At 42.8% G+C, this 15,590-nt stretch overlaps 1 protein-coding gene across 1 annotated transcript in view; it reads right to left on the bottom strand.

The window, feature by feature from the left end:
- Positions 1 to 6,001: 6,001 nt before the first annotated feature.
- bsnb (bassoon (presynaptic cytomatrix protein) b) overlaps positions 6,002 to 15,590 on the bottom strand; it is a 61,480-nt gene continuing 51,891 nt past the window's right edge. Inside the window, exons 6-13 of the mRNA XM_034584927.1 lie at positions 13,328 to 15,425; positions 12,078 to 12,964; positions 11,601 to 11,724; positions 11,367 to 11,513; positions 11,108 to 11,163; positions 10,846 to 10,958; positions 10,266 to 10,470; positions 6,002 to 9,343 (exon numbers count right to left, since the gene is read on the bottom strand). Of these exons, the coding sequence (XP_034440818.1) occupies positions 11,123 to 11,163; positions 11,367 to 11,513; positions 11,601 to 11,724; positions 12,078 to 12,964; positions 13,328 to 15,425 (3,297 nt within the window). The 3' untranslated portion in view covers positions 6,002 to 9,343; positions 10,266 to 10,470; positions 10,846 to 10,958; positions 11,108 to 11,122. The remainder of the gene's footprint in view (positions 9,344 to 10,265; positions 10,471 to 10,845; positions 10,959 to 11,107; positions 11,164 to 11,366; positions 11,514 to 11,600; positions 11,725 to 12,077; positions 12,965 to 13,327; positions 15,426 to 15,590) is intronic.

Raw genomic sequence — 15,590 nt, 5'->3', positions numbered from 1 at the left:
TTGACAGGGCCCAAAGGAGAGGAATCAGCATTTCTGTGCACACACATGCACACAGACTATCTCTGTCCCCCTCTTTCTTTCTGTCTCATCCACACATACAAGGTGAACAGGGGTGGGGGTGGGGGTGGGGTGGGGGGGGGGGGGGAATGGCTACAATTAGAAGCTCTTCTGATTTATACCTCTGTGTCCATTAGATCCCAGGAACCTGCAGGCTGTGATAGATTTTGACCTGTAAAATGGTTCTGTGTGACTGTGCACACTTGTTGTCAAAGTCAAAATGCTGCCCGTCTCTTCTGATTTGTCCGAATCAACCTCTGAATGAATACAAATTATGTTTTAAGGGAGAGGAAAGTCTGTGCCACGAAATCAGAAAAAAATCTGAATTCAAAACCATTGTTCGGCTCGGCATCACTATTAGTGCACGCAAACAAACATCCTACACTATATCATGTTCTGCACCACAAATTTTCCTTTAGAACAACAAATTGAAAGAAATTTCAACAGGGTCCTTGCACTGATTGGTGCTCGGGCACAAAATATTTTTTTAAGAAGGAAACATTTGATATATGTCATATCTACAATGCATCCAATGGTAAATGGACTGTATTTCTACACACGATTTTTCCAGTTTTCAAGTAACATGCAACCATTCATGCATACATGCATACAGCGCTGCTATATACGCATTGCTTTTCCTATCACACACCATTCATATATATATACCATTCATATCACACATCTGGCCCTAGAACATTTCAGAATGCAGACTGTAAGTGCTGGGGATCAAACTACTGACATCCTGGTAAGTGGACGACCAGGAGGACTCTGGTCCACGGCCCCACCATTATGGATTATCAGTGTTCACTTTGAAATACTTAAAGCATGTGACATAATTAGAGACATAATCAGCAAATAATTGGAAATCATATGCAAAGAATCAACACGTGAAAACATTTCCCTATTTCCATGGGTAGTAGTAGGTCAACTCTGACAATTTATTATTTTATTAGCGTTGAAATGTCCATCACTCCTCTCAGCTCCTATATGTGAATTGGTTTTTCACAGTTAACTGATTGTAATCATTGTGCTGTTAATATGGCTGCTGCAGCAAGCTGATGAGTTGGCTCACCTCAGAGTGAGTTTTGATTTTTAACAAAGAAACTCTCCAGTAACTCAGTTCTACAAACACTGACTGCTGGGTTATAATCCAAGCTCATAACTCAGCCTATAGCTGCTGTAGTTCACCAGCTATACGGGCACCATTCAGCTCCCATAAATCAAACAAGAGGATAAGTTAGTTTCTGTGTCTGAGTGCTGTTTACTCACAGCAGCAGCCTCGAGTTGGCGAAAATCACATCAATGTTGATGCTTGATTTAACAGCAGCAAAGTGTATGAATCCGGAGGCAGTTTATGACAAAACCATCATCACTAAAATAAAAGTGGCTTTATGAGACAGATGTAACATGAAATGTAAGAAATGCCATTTAATAAAGATAAAACATTAAATGAATATACAGAAATAATAACATTTTCATCTGCAGACCTTGCAGGGGTGAAGAAGCTTTCAATTTCCTATATGAGCATGAGAGGATAAGAAAAAATAAGAAGAAGTTAAATCCTGTTTGAAACCTTCCACTTCCCAAGTTAATGAGAAAGCACAAACTCTCCTCTGACGCCCAGAGAATAGGGTTATTTTTCTTTTTCCGAGACACTACAGTCATTTCAGCTGAGTGATCTTTAGGTGAGACAGACGCGGTCCACAAACAAACCTTTCAGAAAGCGTAAAGGCCTGGAAGAAGGATGGTTTCATTATTAAAGGCTTGTGTATTGATCATGCAGCCTGTGTAGGACTTGCGAGCAAACAGATTAAGACTGTGAGTGACAGGTGAGGGAGGAGAACCTAAGCAGCCACTTTCCCCCCTCAGTCCATTCATTTGTCATTTGACTCAGCAGCCTGATGGACGTCAACTGATGGAGGCTGTGGGTGTGCTTTCTGCTGACCTCTGGTGGTGAGGTTAAACACAACAGAGTCGTGTTAATCTTTCCAGCCTTTGAACTACTTTTCCACATCAGAGAAATCAGTGAGTCAGTTCACTTCTGGTCATGTGCGAAAAAGCAGTCTGACGGTAGCAATGACAAATTTAATAATTTATAGGATGAGTGCTCCTTCCTTCTGGTCATTCTCCGCTGCCTCACGTCCTCCACCTCTCTCTTCCCGTCTCCTGAGGATGAGTCACAAATTGCTTCTCTGAGGTCATTGCCGAGAAAAAATAAACCTCAGGCCCAGGCTCCCATTATGCCTTTCAGAAAATAGATGAATGACAGAACCCCAATCACATTTGAATGACTTAGCTTCATACCCTTAAAGGGATAGTTCACCCAAAAATGAAAATGATAATTATCTACTCACCACTATGCCGATGGAGGGGTGGGTGAAGTGTTTGAGTCCACAAAACACTTTTGGAGTTTCAGGGGGAAACCAGCTTTGCAGCCGGTTTCCCCCTGAAACTCCAAAAGTGTTTTGTCGACTCAAACACTTCACCCTACCCTACATCGATGTAGTGGTGAGTAGATAATGAGTGAATTTCCATTTTTGGGTGAACTATCCCTTTAATGTAAGGAACGTAAAATAATAACAACTCATAAATCAACCTGATGAATACAAGCGTCCACCTGCTCTGCAGTGGCGGACAAGAGGAGAAGCCTCTATGACCAGCAGCAAAAGGATACAAATGTCTATTAATTACTATAGAGTATGAGTAGGGGCATCAGTTTTATATGTATCATTATAATGTTAAATGTGCTCCGTCAGACGAGCCTGGAGTTAAAAAGATTGGACACCAGGGCTGTGGAGTTGGCTGCTGTGTTGGCCGAGCAGTAATAAATCTTTGTTAGAGTAAAGACGGAGCACTTAAGACTTCACGACCCTCTCACTGACGGGTCACATCAGTTAATGGAAACAGTTTCGTGATGTTTTAACCTTTGTGGAGTTATGATTCGTTCGGCTTCATGAAGACGGTTATGACACGAAGCAGATGTATGAATTGTTCTCTCAAGAAGGACTTAACTCACTTCAGATTCGGGATTAGCATCAGTGACACAGCAAACTGGTTGTATCACAAAAAGCTATTTTCTTTGTTTACCATCACCCCCAACTCAACTCGTCTTCCATAATGAATTTGATTGTCTGTCAGCCAATCCGCTTCCAGAGATGTTTAATGCAGTCTGAGATGCATTTTATTCTTTTATTTTAATTTTATTCCTATTCAACCAAATAGATGGGCACACACACACAAACATGTCACCATGTCTTCAGAGGACAATACACTTACTCTAACCATATAATTACTACTTGCCTAACCTTTAACCCAAACCTAACTTTAACTTCAACTTAAAATATGTCTTCAATTTAAGATTTTTGATCAACATTATGGCGATTTGATTTTTGTCTCGATTCTTTAAAGTGTAATCACATTTAGGTCACTATAACATAAGTAATACCTGCACCACACACACACACACACACACACACACACACACACACACACACACACACACACACACACACACACACACACACACACGTTTGTACTTCTATCTTAGTGAGGGCATAGACATAATGCATCCCCTAGCTCCTAACCTTAACCATCCAAACTAAATGCATAACCCTAGACCTAACCCTAAACCTAACCCTAACCTAAACCTCATTCTAACCCTAGCCCTAAAACCAAGTCTCAACCCTCAAACAGCCCATTAAAAAAGTGAGGACCAGTCAAAATGTCCTCACTTTCCAAGAATGCCATTACTCTGTACCATCTAAGTTGAATGGTCCTCACAAGGTAAAAGTACAGGAACACACACACACACACACACACACACACACACACACACACACACACACACACACACATACATATCTCCTTTTCTTCCTCCCACTACTGTAACTGATTCTAACTGTGACAGTAACAATGTTATGTGTAACACTACATGTTCAATAGAAAATTGGCTTTTTTCAAGTCAATGTTTTTTTATTTACTCAAATTTAAAACTTTATGTGGTCTACCTTGCTTTCAGTTCTGTACCTAACCAGATGGGGGCAGTCAGGATCTTCTGCTGGGATCATTGATGCATAACTATTGTGGGAAAGGGGAACAGCTGCTCAATGGCTCATGATTTCTTTGTAACCTGACGGCCCATTCAACTTTGTTACGCTAGAGGAGTTCTTCACTGTGCTCATAAAAGCACAACAACAACACAACAGTCTGCTGGTCAGTTAGTACCAGAGCTGCACTGCAGAGTCAGTCCACCACAAGATCTCCTCAAAAAAGAAGTGGTAAGTCAATGGATCCTGGAGATTTTGACGATAAGCAAAGACAAAATAGACTGATGCACAAAACTGACTTGAGGAAAAAACATATCTGTATACACAATAAAACAAAAGTGCTCGGGTCAACATAGAAGCTGAGTCAGTTGCTCAGGTCCTGACTCAGCAGTCATGTGGCACACATCTTAGATTGGTCGAAGAGAATACAACAATCTCAACCTTCATTTAAACTTTTACGCAGGCCACAAAGTAAAGCCGTCACGACACTTCAACTAGGACACACACTACACTACAATACCTGACCACATCCAATGGCAAAAGTCTTCATACCTGTTCTTGAACGACAAGACGTGATAGCTGCACGTTAAAACAAAACTGTGTCTATAAATTGGAGATGCAATGAATAACAAATGGTGTGGTGCTACACTGAAAGGGGCCCTTCATTGATTTTACACATCAAAGTCTGGAGAGTACGACTGCACATGTCTATAAAGTCTTCAGAGGCTCCAGAGGGTGATGAGTCAAGTTGGATGAATTGCCGCAAACGATGTCACTGGAGTCAGCGTTGGTTGGGGCTGAAGACCACAAGGTAGAGTTCTTCCTTTAGAGGTTTTAGGAAAAACACAGGAATAAAAAGATATGTCTGGTTCTAGATCAGTGAAACACCGTTTTAAAGACATTTGTGTTTTGTCGCATAGTTGTAGACATGAAATTTGAGGATAGTGTGGGAAGAATGAAAAAAAGAGTGTGAAGTTCAAATCCCTCTTATCACATCCACACATTTCAACAATTGCTGCATTATATTTTAAAAAAGGCTCCTGCCTGACATTGGTTATGAAAAGGTAAATGGTCGATATTCATATAGCGCTTTTCTAGTCTTGATGACCACTGTCTGTCTGAGTGTTTTTCCATTCACCCATTCACACACACACACACACACACTCACCCAGGGCATCTATCTGCACCACTTTCTCCATGATACATCACTCACACACTGCCAGCACAGCCGTCAGGGGGAATTTGGGGATCAGTATTTTGCCCATGGACACTTTGGCACGTGGAACGGGTGAGACTGAACCGGCAACCTTCTGGTTAGTGGACAACCCACTCTACCTCCTGAGCCACAGCTGCCCCCCCAATTGCAGAAAGGACCTGTTCCGAGAGGACTGTAAACCTGTGTGGATCATTGAATCCTGGGTTTTCCCACCAGTTGAAGCCTACCTGGATAAAGCATCTGTAAGATTCATCACTTTGTTATTTCGTATTCACTGACTTTGGGCTTTTCTCTTCTGTCAGTTGAAGTTAAGCTGTATTTATAAAAATGTGGCAGCAGATAAATACTAAATAGCAGTAAGAATTTTGAAAATAGAGAGATAAAGGGATCTTATATTTTCTAAACCTGACACACACATACACACCTCACACTCACACCTCCATCTCTCCCTAAGCATTGGCAAAACACACTCCTCTCACTGTTCCTGCCTCCGTACCACCCACGCTGGGATAAGTCATCGCCGCTTCAGCGCGAAAGCCAGGTTTTATCTGAACAGCCGTGTTGCCTTCAAGGCCTTATTCTTGATCTCTCCTTTGTCTGCGGCAAAGCTACTACACTGCGATCGTTCCGATCAGCATTGCAAAGCAAATAGGTGACACACACATTCAAAAAGACAATCACCGCAATATATTCATTTTCTTTTTATTCTTTTCTCTGTTTGGAAATTGCAGGGTCAATATTTTTCATTAATCACATTACTTGACATGATGCACCAAAATTTACTCTGTTTACAGGAATACACTGAATAGAACACAAGGTTTCACAATGGATACACGACTGACATTTTGCCCATTGCACTTACAACAGTGAATGACATTTTCCAGATTATTTTTTTTGTGTCTTTTTTTGCCAGCTTCTTCCCATGATCCTCATCACCTCGCAGATCACACCCATCAAATCAAAGACCTCCTTATAGTCTGACAAAGGCATTGTACTCTGCAGATGCCATGGAGGTTTTCTTTTTTGTCTTGTTTTACAATACACATTATGTATAGAAACTCTACACAGACCGGATGTTTCGGAATACGTGTTTTTGTTCCACTGTTGTAAACAGTCAATATGAGTCAGCCACATACACTATGCTTATGCAATAATAGTAATAATCATCATCATTAGCTTTATCATCATCATCATTATCGTGGTAATAAATATTATTTTTATACACAAAAGTTGGCAGCAAATACGGCATGGGGATGCACATGACGGCCGTACTCAGAACTCAAAAGCTGTACAGTAGAATGAGTTTGTATTTACAGTAAGAATGTGTGTCTGTCTGCCTTTCTGACAATCCGGACGGCTGCACTAAAGGATGTTTTGTCTCGTGCACCTCATATCGACCAGCTAGCACCTTCACCTCTCGTTCTGACGCAGTTCTCACACTGTTCAGCTGGAGGCACTGTTACGCAAACAAACCTCCATATTTATGGGTTTTTGTCGAGAAGCAAGTGCCACCAGTCAGGCCTGTGCTTTCCAAATGGCATGCCCTGATTTGTGAAAGGCTGGCTGAACATTTTACTCATCAATATTCTCTTTGTTGGCCCGTGAAAGTCAAGGTTTAAAAAACCTTAGTGAAATCATGCCTTACCTTTTTTTTCTCTTTTTTTTTTATTCAGGTACAAATTCCAAGCATATAAGATCAAATCATGCACCTTTCCAATGGCTTGGCTGCTTCTGAGTGTTTTAATCAAGAAAGAGATATCTGATAGTAGCATTCCATTGACCCCACAGGTTATACTGACACCCATTATGTACATTGACACGTATTAATGAGAAGTGCTGACCATCTGAATCACAGGTTTACAGCCGCATGGACAGTCACTGCAAGCCAAACACTGAGGAGCCCGGGTCAGCCAAAACGCACAAGAACTGAATGAGGGCTTACGAACAGCCAGACAAAGCCAAGCAAACCCATGCTTCAAAGCAACATGATGATGGACATTCAAAACCAACAGTCTACACAGTTTACCCTTTGGCAACAAGTCCCCAGTGTGGGGTGTGAGGGGTGAGTATACATGCCACAAAAATAAAAACAATTCTAGTTCAATATTCAAATTCATACAGACAAGTTGCTAAGTAAAAACATTTTCATGACCTTTTTTTTTTTTTTTTTTTTTACTGTTTTAGCTCATAATTTTGTTGTTTTCTTGTGAATACAATGATGATAATAAACTGTTTTCGGCTGATTCACTTCCAGGTTCAAAATGAGTCATTGCATAGAACATTTAAATTGATAATTGCTTTCATCCTCTTCTTTATCTGTATGTATTTGTGTGTCAGTGTGTGTGCATGTGTATGTGTGTGTACGCGTGTCTTTGCACAAATGGAGGCAGTGGGCCCAGCTTGTTAGTGAGATCATCTCGTTGGTGAATTGGTAACCATATCGATCTGCAGGAGGTTAACAGGTCTGTTCGGTGGAGAACTCGATTAACCTTGGCTTTGAGGTGTAACTATAGGATGCAAAGACCGTAACGTGTACAGTATGTGTGTGTGTGTGTGTGTGAGAGAGTGTGTGAGTGTGTGTGTGCATATGTGTTTGCAAGAGACACAGAGAGAGAGAGAGAGTCTGTGTGATCGTACCTGTCTTGCATGCTCTAATGCATCTGCACAAAACATGCATGTCTGGACATGGTACTGTGGTTGTAAACCCTCTGACAAATTGTATTACGGCTATTTATCGACACAAGTGTTTGATAAGTTCCCTTCGCTAATTGAAACAATATTTATACCATTGTGCTATATACCATTTTCTGCATGCTATTGCTTTTAAAAACAAACAAGCAAATAATTTGATGCAAGAAAACAGATTCAAACAAATCAAAAGTGAAAAATATAAAGTTTTACCAAAAAAAAAAAACACAGAACAGCAAAAAAAAAGAAAGAAAAGAAAGTCACTAGAAAGTGATTCCATAAATACACAAAGGACAAATTTACATCGTTAGATCTTTGATTTGTTTTATGTACATACAATATACAATTGTGTAAAAAGAAATGCATGGTGATATGGACAATTTAAAACATATGAGGTATACAGGTAAAAAGATGTACCGAATAAGGCTCTTCCATTCAATAAATATCAGGCAAAAATGAAAAACAAAAAGATGAGACAAACAATAAAACGGATAAAGTCCCAGAAGTCTCCGGGGCTGACGGTAACGATGGCTTTGCGATGGCTAATAAAGAGCCGTAGCCACTCTTTCATTTGGTCCTCTCATCTGTGTGAATCTCACACATTTGTGGGCACACTGGTAGTAAATCCCTTCCCCTAAAACTAAAGCTAATGACTAGTGGCATCTCATAGGTGGTGAAAAAAAATGGGCTTCTTCTTTTTTTTTTTTTTAGTTTTTCAAATATTTGTGCGTGCATTCTGGTGTCCACATTTACACAACGCATTCTGTAGACATCAAAAACGAAAAGAGGACAAAATAAAAACACATTCAAAGAAAGGGTAAAATTCCCTATACTGGAATGTACTGCAGAGACCAGAGAAAACCAAACATTCAAGGGTTGTAGTGGAGTCATAAGGTTGGTTGTTGTTGCCGTGATACACATTGTCTTCTTCAGGTATGCGACATTCCTGTGGGTTAAGATTGGTATTTTTGGTGCAAGCAAAACCTATGGAAAATCTTCTTTCTTTTTATATATTTTTTGTATGAAAAGGCTCTGAGGGGATCAACGTAGAATCAAACATCCTCGCCAGGAGTCCTCAAACATGAGCTGTGTTCCATCGAAATCCCTGTAGAGGGCACTGCAAGGCTTCCTATGTTGAGTTGATTTAAAGAGGGGCATGCACAGCAGAGCAGAATTTCTTCTATGATATCCAGGTGCCTCTCTCATCAGGCCTTTTACTGTCATATAGATCCCAGGAGACTTTTTTCTAGAAGAGGAGGGGGAAGCAAATTCAAGTCCTCCTCCCCCCACTCTCCTCCGCTTCACTGCATCCTCATTATCGACCGTTGTTGTCCTCCTGTAATACAAACAGTGAAGATGTGAATGTTGGCAGAATAAAATGAATTGTTAATGCATGATATCAAATTTACAAGTCCTAATGCAAATACAAGATATAATGCTGCAACATAGACTAAACCAATACAAAATATATTTTTAAATGATCTGGGCCTCTACTGCAGGGATTGTTACACAGCACATTGACACAGGCCAACGCCTTCATCTGCGTGCATGTTACAGCTCCTCCAGCCTACTCACAGCCTCCCTGCTATCGGCAGTAATCCACTAGGCTGAGCAGGATGGCCTGCTGCTCAAAGAAGCATTGAGTCGGGTTTATGTCCACATTCCCCCCCAGAATCCTCAGACTGGTCAGGACACATAGAAGACTGACGCGGCTACTGATATTTATCCAAGTGTCAACTTAGACATAACAGTAGAATGAAATTCCTTCATTCAAATGTGCCATTACTTCGTCCTGTGCAAGGCACAACATGTGTGTTTTGTCAGAAGCTAAACAAAGTGAAATCTGCTTTATTTTCGCTTCTGTAGTTCTGCTCCATTGAGCAGAATTAGTTGATTAGTTCATTCTTCCATGTAACGAGCGAGTCTTACCATGAGTCATGTTTCTGTGTGCCTGCATGTGCTCTTGTCCCTGTGTGTCTGTGCGTGAGCGACATTAAAGCCAAGCCTCAGTTAGCCATCTCAGGCTAATTATAGCCCAGTGTGCTTGGCCCAGATTATTACAAGTGTGTGGAGTCAGAGGGTAAAGCGTACTAGTGCTGACCTCCCATATTCTTGGCTTTGGCCTCTCACCTCTCCAACACAGAGTTCAGGCTGTCTGTTGCCCGGCACAGCGATCAACCAATGATAGAAAAGGATGAAGAAAAAAACAAAAAAAACAAACAAATAAGAAACAGATGATATAATGTTCAGTTACTTACCACTGAAGCATCGAGAAGTCTCCACGGTAATCATTCTGGGACTATTGTCATGCAAAGGCATCCATTTACTTCCAGGCGTCCTGCAGGCCTCCGCTCATGTCTTGTAACATCGTGCTGACGAAGCGATTGCCCTCATTTAATTCAACTCAATCGTGTGCTCATGTCTGGGGATTCAGTGCTGACAAGGCATCCTTTGTTTCCAGCTCTGTTCAGTAATTTGGGGTAAGGGAAAGGTACAGAGGATCAGTCCAAATATACCCTTAGAGCATTAAAAGAGTCATCGCTTCACTTGAGTCTTCTCTTTATGCAAACATGGCCTATGCTAATCTATGTAAATATCCAGCTGATATAACATTTAATCAATTAATCAAAGTGTGACAGCATTCTATGTTTACAGCTTGGAGTCTTGAGTCTTGGAGTTCATGAAATAATGAGGTAACATGGCAAGTATCATCAGCTATCAACAGCTCAACAAGTCACTGCATTGTATCATAGGGAACAAGTGTTGCAGAAGGGAATAAACACATTCTTTAAATTAAATTGTAAATATAAAATGAAGACAAGTTATAGAGATACTCACTGATGCACTCAGATTTCTCCTCTATTTCCTGTTATGTGAAATGTATTTAATGCAGTGTCATAGGTTTTTCAAGAGCAAATGTACCAATCCATCTAATTTCATCTCGGCATACCCTGAAAAAACCACAAATGATTCAAAGATTATCAAGTGATAGGAAAAAATTCTTAACTTCTGATGATAAGCAGACTGCCAAGATTGAAAATCTAAATCAGATCGAGTTGCTAAAGCCTTTAACTTTCATTAAAAAGTTGAATTAACTTACCCTCCACTAATCACTTCACCACAATGAAGTGAACTTCTTTCCAAGTCCAGACAAAGCTGTGAGTGACAAAGATAGGCAATTAGAGAAATTAGCCAACAACCTGATCAAAAAAGTGAATTTCACATTCAAACAATTCCAGTATCTTAATTTTATCTTCATATACAGATTCTACTTCGAAAACTAAGACATTAAACATTTGCTATGCTAAATTATAAACTGTAAGGCAAGTTCTTAAACATTTATTTATATATGAACACACCATCTCCAAGTTTTCCCGCCTGCTCTGCGGCCCCTCCCTGCAGTATTTTGGTCAGAACATTTTCCCCCTCAGCAGGTGGCTGTCCTGGCGGAGCGATGCCTATACCTGCGGGTTTGCTACCAATCCCAACAGGCGCGGCCTTGGAGCCTGCAAAAAACAAAAAAAATGTAATCCTCACATATGTCATAATTTTCCTGGGGTCATTGTGTGGTGTATGGCAGAGCTGGCACCTACCAATGCCCGTCAGAGGAGGTGTAGCTATTTTTGTAGGCTGAGGTGCTGTTGGAACTCCTGCTGTAGGTTTCATTCCAGTAGCTGCAGGTGCAGGTGCAGGTGCAGGTGTAGTATCCATCTTTGCCTGCAGAAAGATCAGCACACACAAAGATTTCTTTAATCTAACATCAAATTATATACTTTGTTTATTTCAGTGTTATTCTTAATTTACCCTCCCTACTTTTGACTGTGTGCCGTATAGTGTATATAATGCCAACATTGACTCTAAGTAAACTAATACGATTGTTCTTTGACTCTATAAACCAAACGCATTGAACAAACAATTGTGTCATCTGTTTAAGATGGTTCAATAAGGCAAAAATAATGGCATCAGATTAGAAAATACCACAACACAAGATTTCCAAATATCACCTCATTGAAAACATAATGTTGTTATTGCTCATATAGATAACTTAAACTAGGCTTAATGTCACTCACTGCTGTGGTAGCTGGCGGCCCAGTTGCAGACCCGACTCCGGGCTGGCGTCCCTGAGGTAGGGTTTGGCCAGATTTAGGCTGCTGTTGTGCTGGTCCAGCTCCTGCAGCAGTTGTGTTGGGCTGGCTGGTCGGAGCGGTCTGGTTGTGTTGCAGTGGTGGTTGTTGCTGTTGTTGTTGTTGTTGTTGTTGTTGTTGTGCACCCTGTTGTTGTGCACCCTGTTGTTGTGGACCCTGTTGTTGTGGACCCTGTTGCTGGGCTGGTTGGGTTCCATTAAGTGGTTCAGAGCCTGGATGTCTCCCAGACTGACCCTGACCGCCTGACCGTTGCTGACCAGCATGGCCCGGAGCGGGCTGCTGCTGTGGTTTAAACCCTGCTGCAGAGGGATCCTGCCTCTTGGAGGTTGTGCGATCTCCTTGCGGTCTCTGGCTCCTTCCTCCAGTACCGTGGTGATGTCCAGAGGCTGTATCACGAGAGAAGTCACCTGAATTCCGGGGGCTTCCCTGGGCAGAACGGGAGTCTGGACCACTCCTCCTTTGTGCAGACGAAGAGCCTCTGCCGTCAGTGCGAACAGAAGGGTCTTTGGGGTGTGTCCTAGAAGAGCGGGAGGACCTTGGGTCCTCCGCGGAGTGGCGAGAAGAGTTATGTCTGCCAGAGCTGCTGCCGTGGTGACGGTTGTCCCGTGACGACGTGGAGGTGGAGTGGCGCTGTTGACTGTAGTCATCCTGAGGACAGTATTCCTCTGGAGGTTCATCATAATCATGGTAGGTGTGTTTACTACGCCTACCTGTGGATGAGTGACTTCCACCTCCGTGATGTCTTGAGCGATCAGAACGGGCCTCCCGTGGCTTCTCAAACCAGTCAGTTTCTTCTTGGCCCAGGTGATAGGCTTTTTAAAACCAAAACAAACATCATCAGTCAACTGTTTCACATGTTGCGAGGAGAAGCATGCAGAGCGAAGCCATGCAAAATAACTTGGAATACATGCTCCACATTCCAGAGCCATGCACATATTTGAGGTATCCAGCAACGAAAAAAAGAAAAAAACAGAGGACATCACAACACTGAAAAAATATTTATGCAAAACATGAATGAAAAACAGGCATATTTGGCTCCATGTATGAAACGAAACAGTCCATAAAAAAAGAAGCACAAAAACTAATGGCGCTCTTCTCAAACTTCCACACTCAGCATGCAGGCTCTTAATGGATAGAAAAAAATAATTCAATACAAGTTATTCAGCACCAGTTACCTTCACTGTCAGAAACAGCACAGTGCATGTCATCTACAAGGTAAGGGTCATCTGGTTTATAGACATGACTCCTGGGCAGGTCCTTCTTGTGGTGGTCCTGAACGTCTGGCAATGAATGGCTGGAGCCATACTGATTCCTCACATCGTGGGCTTCCGGTATGTCAGCGGTTCTTTCCATGCCTACAGGCTTCCCAACAGGACTGAGTGGGCTCTCCTCTTCGGAATTTTGGTTGCGCATCGGTGGCCTTCCACTGCGACTGCCTCTCTGAGACCGCTCCATGGCATCTCTTTCGTAAGATTTACTCCTGTGGCCTGTGGCATCTCTGGAGGAAATCTTGTCCATGCCATATCCAGTAGACCTGGACCTTCCAGAGCTATAAATGCGGTCCTCTTCCTCAAGACCCTCACGACTGGTGCCATAATATTTCTGCTGGTCATACGTGTTTTTCTTCATCCCGTAGGTCATATCGTCCTGAAGCTTCTTGGATCTGGATACAACCGTACAACTGCCTCCTGTTGATGTTGTCATTGTGTAAGAGGCAAGGTCAGACTCAACATCCCGTGCTTCCTCAATTGGGGAGAATTTAGAGATCTTCTGCTCCATGCCCTGCTTCCTGTGCTTACTGCGTTTAGAGGAGACTACAGCTGGGGCAAGATTCTTGGGTGTAAGTTTGTGGCTACTGGGGGTGCTCCGTGATGAGTGCTTATAATCATCATAGTAATATGAAGAGCCTCCACTCACTGTGGTGGTGGTACGACTGTCTACTGTGCTTTGGTAACCTGTTGATCCTGTAGGTCTGCCATAAACATCCACAGGCTCATCTTCAGGCCTACCATAGGAACTCCCACGGGCAGGGCCGTTCTCAGTGCGATACCGCCCTCCAACAGGATGACCTAAAGCATCAGTGGGCTGGATAGTGTTCTCTTTTGTCAACTCACTGATGTCGTCAATCATGACATAGTTCCTTGGAATATTCTGCTCCAGGTTTGAGGCGTAGAGACCATCTGAAGCATAAGCAGAGGTGGGACTCTCTGCAGAGTGAGTCAAGCCAGGCTCAGGGGGGCGGTACTGTCCATAGGCATTGTTGTAGACTGCATTGGCAAAGTTGCTATCTGGAGCTGATGTTGCCACTGACACTGCTGGGTTGCTAATGACCTCATAGTTGGTTGGGAGTTTTTGCTCAAGGTCTGCCAAAGATGTTTGCCTTGGTCTTTGATGTACTGTAAGGATCTCTGCCTGGGGCTGGTAGGGGAGGCCAGGTTGGTAAGAGCTGTGGCTGGGGTAGGGAAGACTCTGGCCTGGCATGGGTTGACCAGGCTGATGGAAGGCCTGGTGACCATGCTGCTGCATGCCAAGGTCTGTCTGGTAGGAGGACTGGGCATACATGCGGGAGGGATATGTTCCCTGATTCTGGTAGCCAGGGCCTGGAGGGGGGTGGGGCTGGAAGGTTCCTGGCTGAGGTGCAGAGGATGAAGGGTACTGGGGAGGTTGAAAGCCGATCTGTTGGTAAGCTGCACTTGGCGGCTGTGTTGATGGTTGACTTTGTGGGTATGAATAAGACATATAAGATGAGGTTGAGGGATACTGAGGGGCTGCATTGAGGTCATTAGGAAACTGACTCAGTGGTGCAGTGCTGGGCCTTGTCAGCAATCCATTAGCATCAAAGGTTGCTGATGCAGCTGCCATCCTGAGATTATTGAGCTCACTATCTGACATGTAGTCACGAGCATCACCCATACATCTCAGGTAAGCCAGGTCTCTCCTCTCTCTCTCCTTCACCATGGTCTCCTTACGTTGGGTGATGCCTAGCTCCAAGTAACGCAGCTTGGCATCAATCTCTTTCTCTTCTTCCTCCAGTTCGGCCTGTTGCTTTCGCAGCTTTGATGACTCTTGTTCCACAGCTTTCAGTTCACTCAGCAAGCCGGCCTTGGTGACTCCCTGAGAGGGTCTGGGTAGGACCCTCTGGGGCATGCCAGGAGAGCTGTACATTTGTGCTGGAGTAACGATGGGGAGCGGGGCTTCCTCTGGAGGGGGGCTGGGGAGAGTCCTCTTTATTTTCCTCATCAGAGAGTTCTGCTGCTGCTGCAGGGAGACCATCTGCTAGAAGAAACAGATATACATCAGCAAACACTGAGCTATAAACAGAATGTGTTTATGTAAATTAGACTCATTACTGTATAGTGGGTACTCTCACAGGGTCTGCAAATTTAGTTATCCCGAGACCTAAGTAAACAGCTATGCAGCCTGATATGTTGTCAAACT

Source organism: Hippoglossus hippoglossus, chromosome 5 (genome assembly GCF_009819705.1).
Source record: "Hippoglossus hippoglossus isolate fHipHip1 chromosome 5, fHipHip1.pri, whole genome shotgun sequence".
Taxonomy (NCBI): Eukaryota; Metazoa; Chordata; class Actinopteri; order Pleuronectiformes; family Pleuronectidae; genus Hippoglossus; species Hippoglossus hippoglossus.
This window is presented reverse-complemented; position numbering and strand designations above follow the sequence as displayed.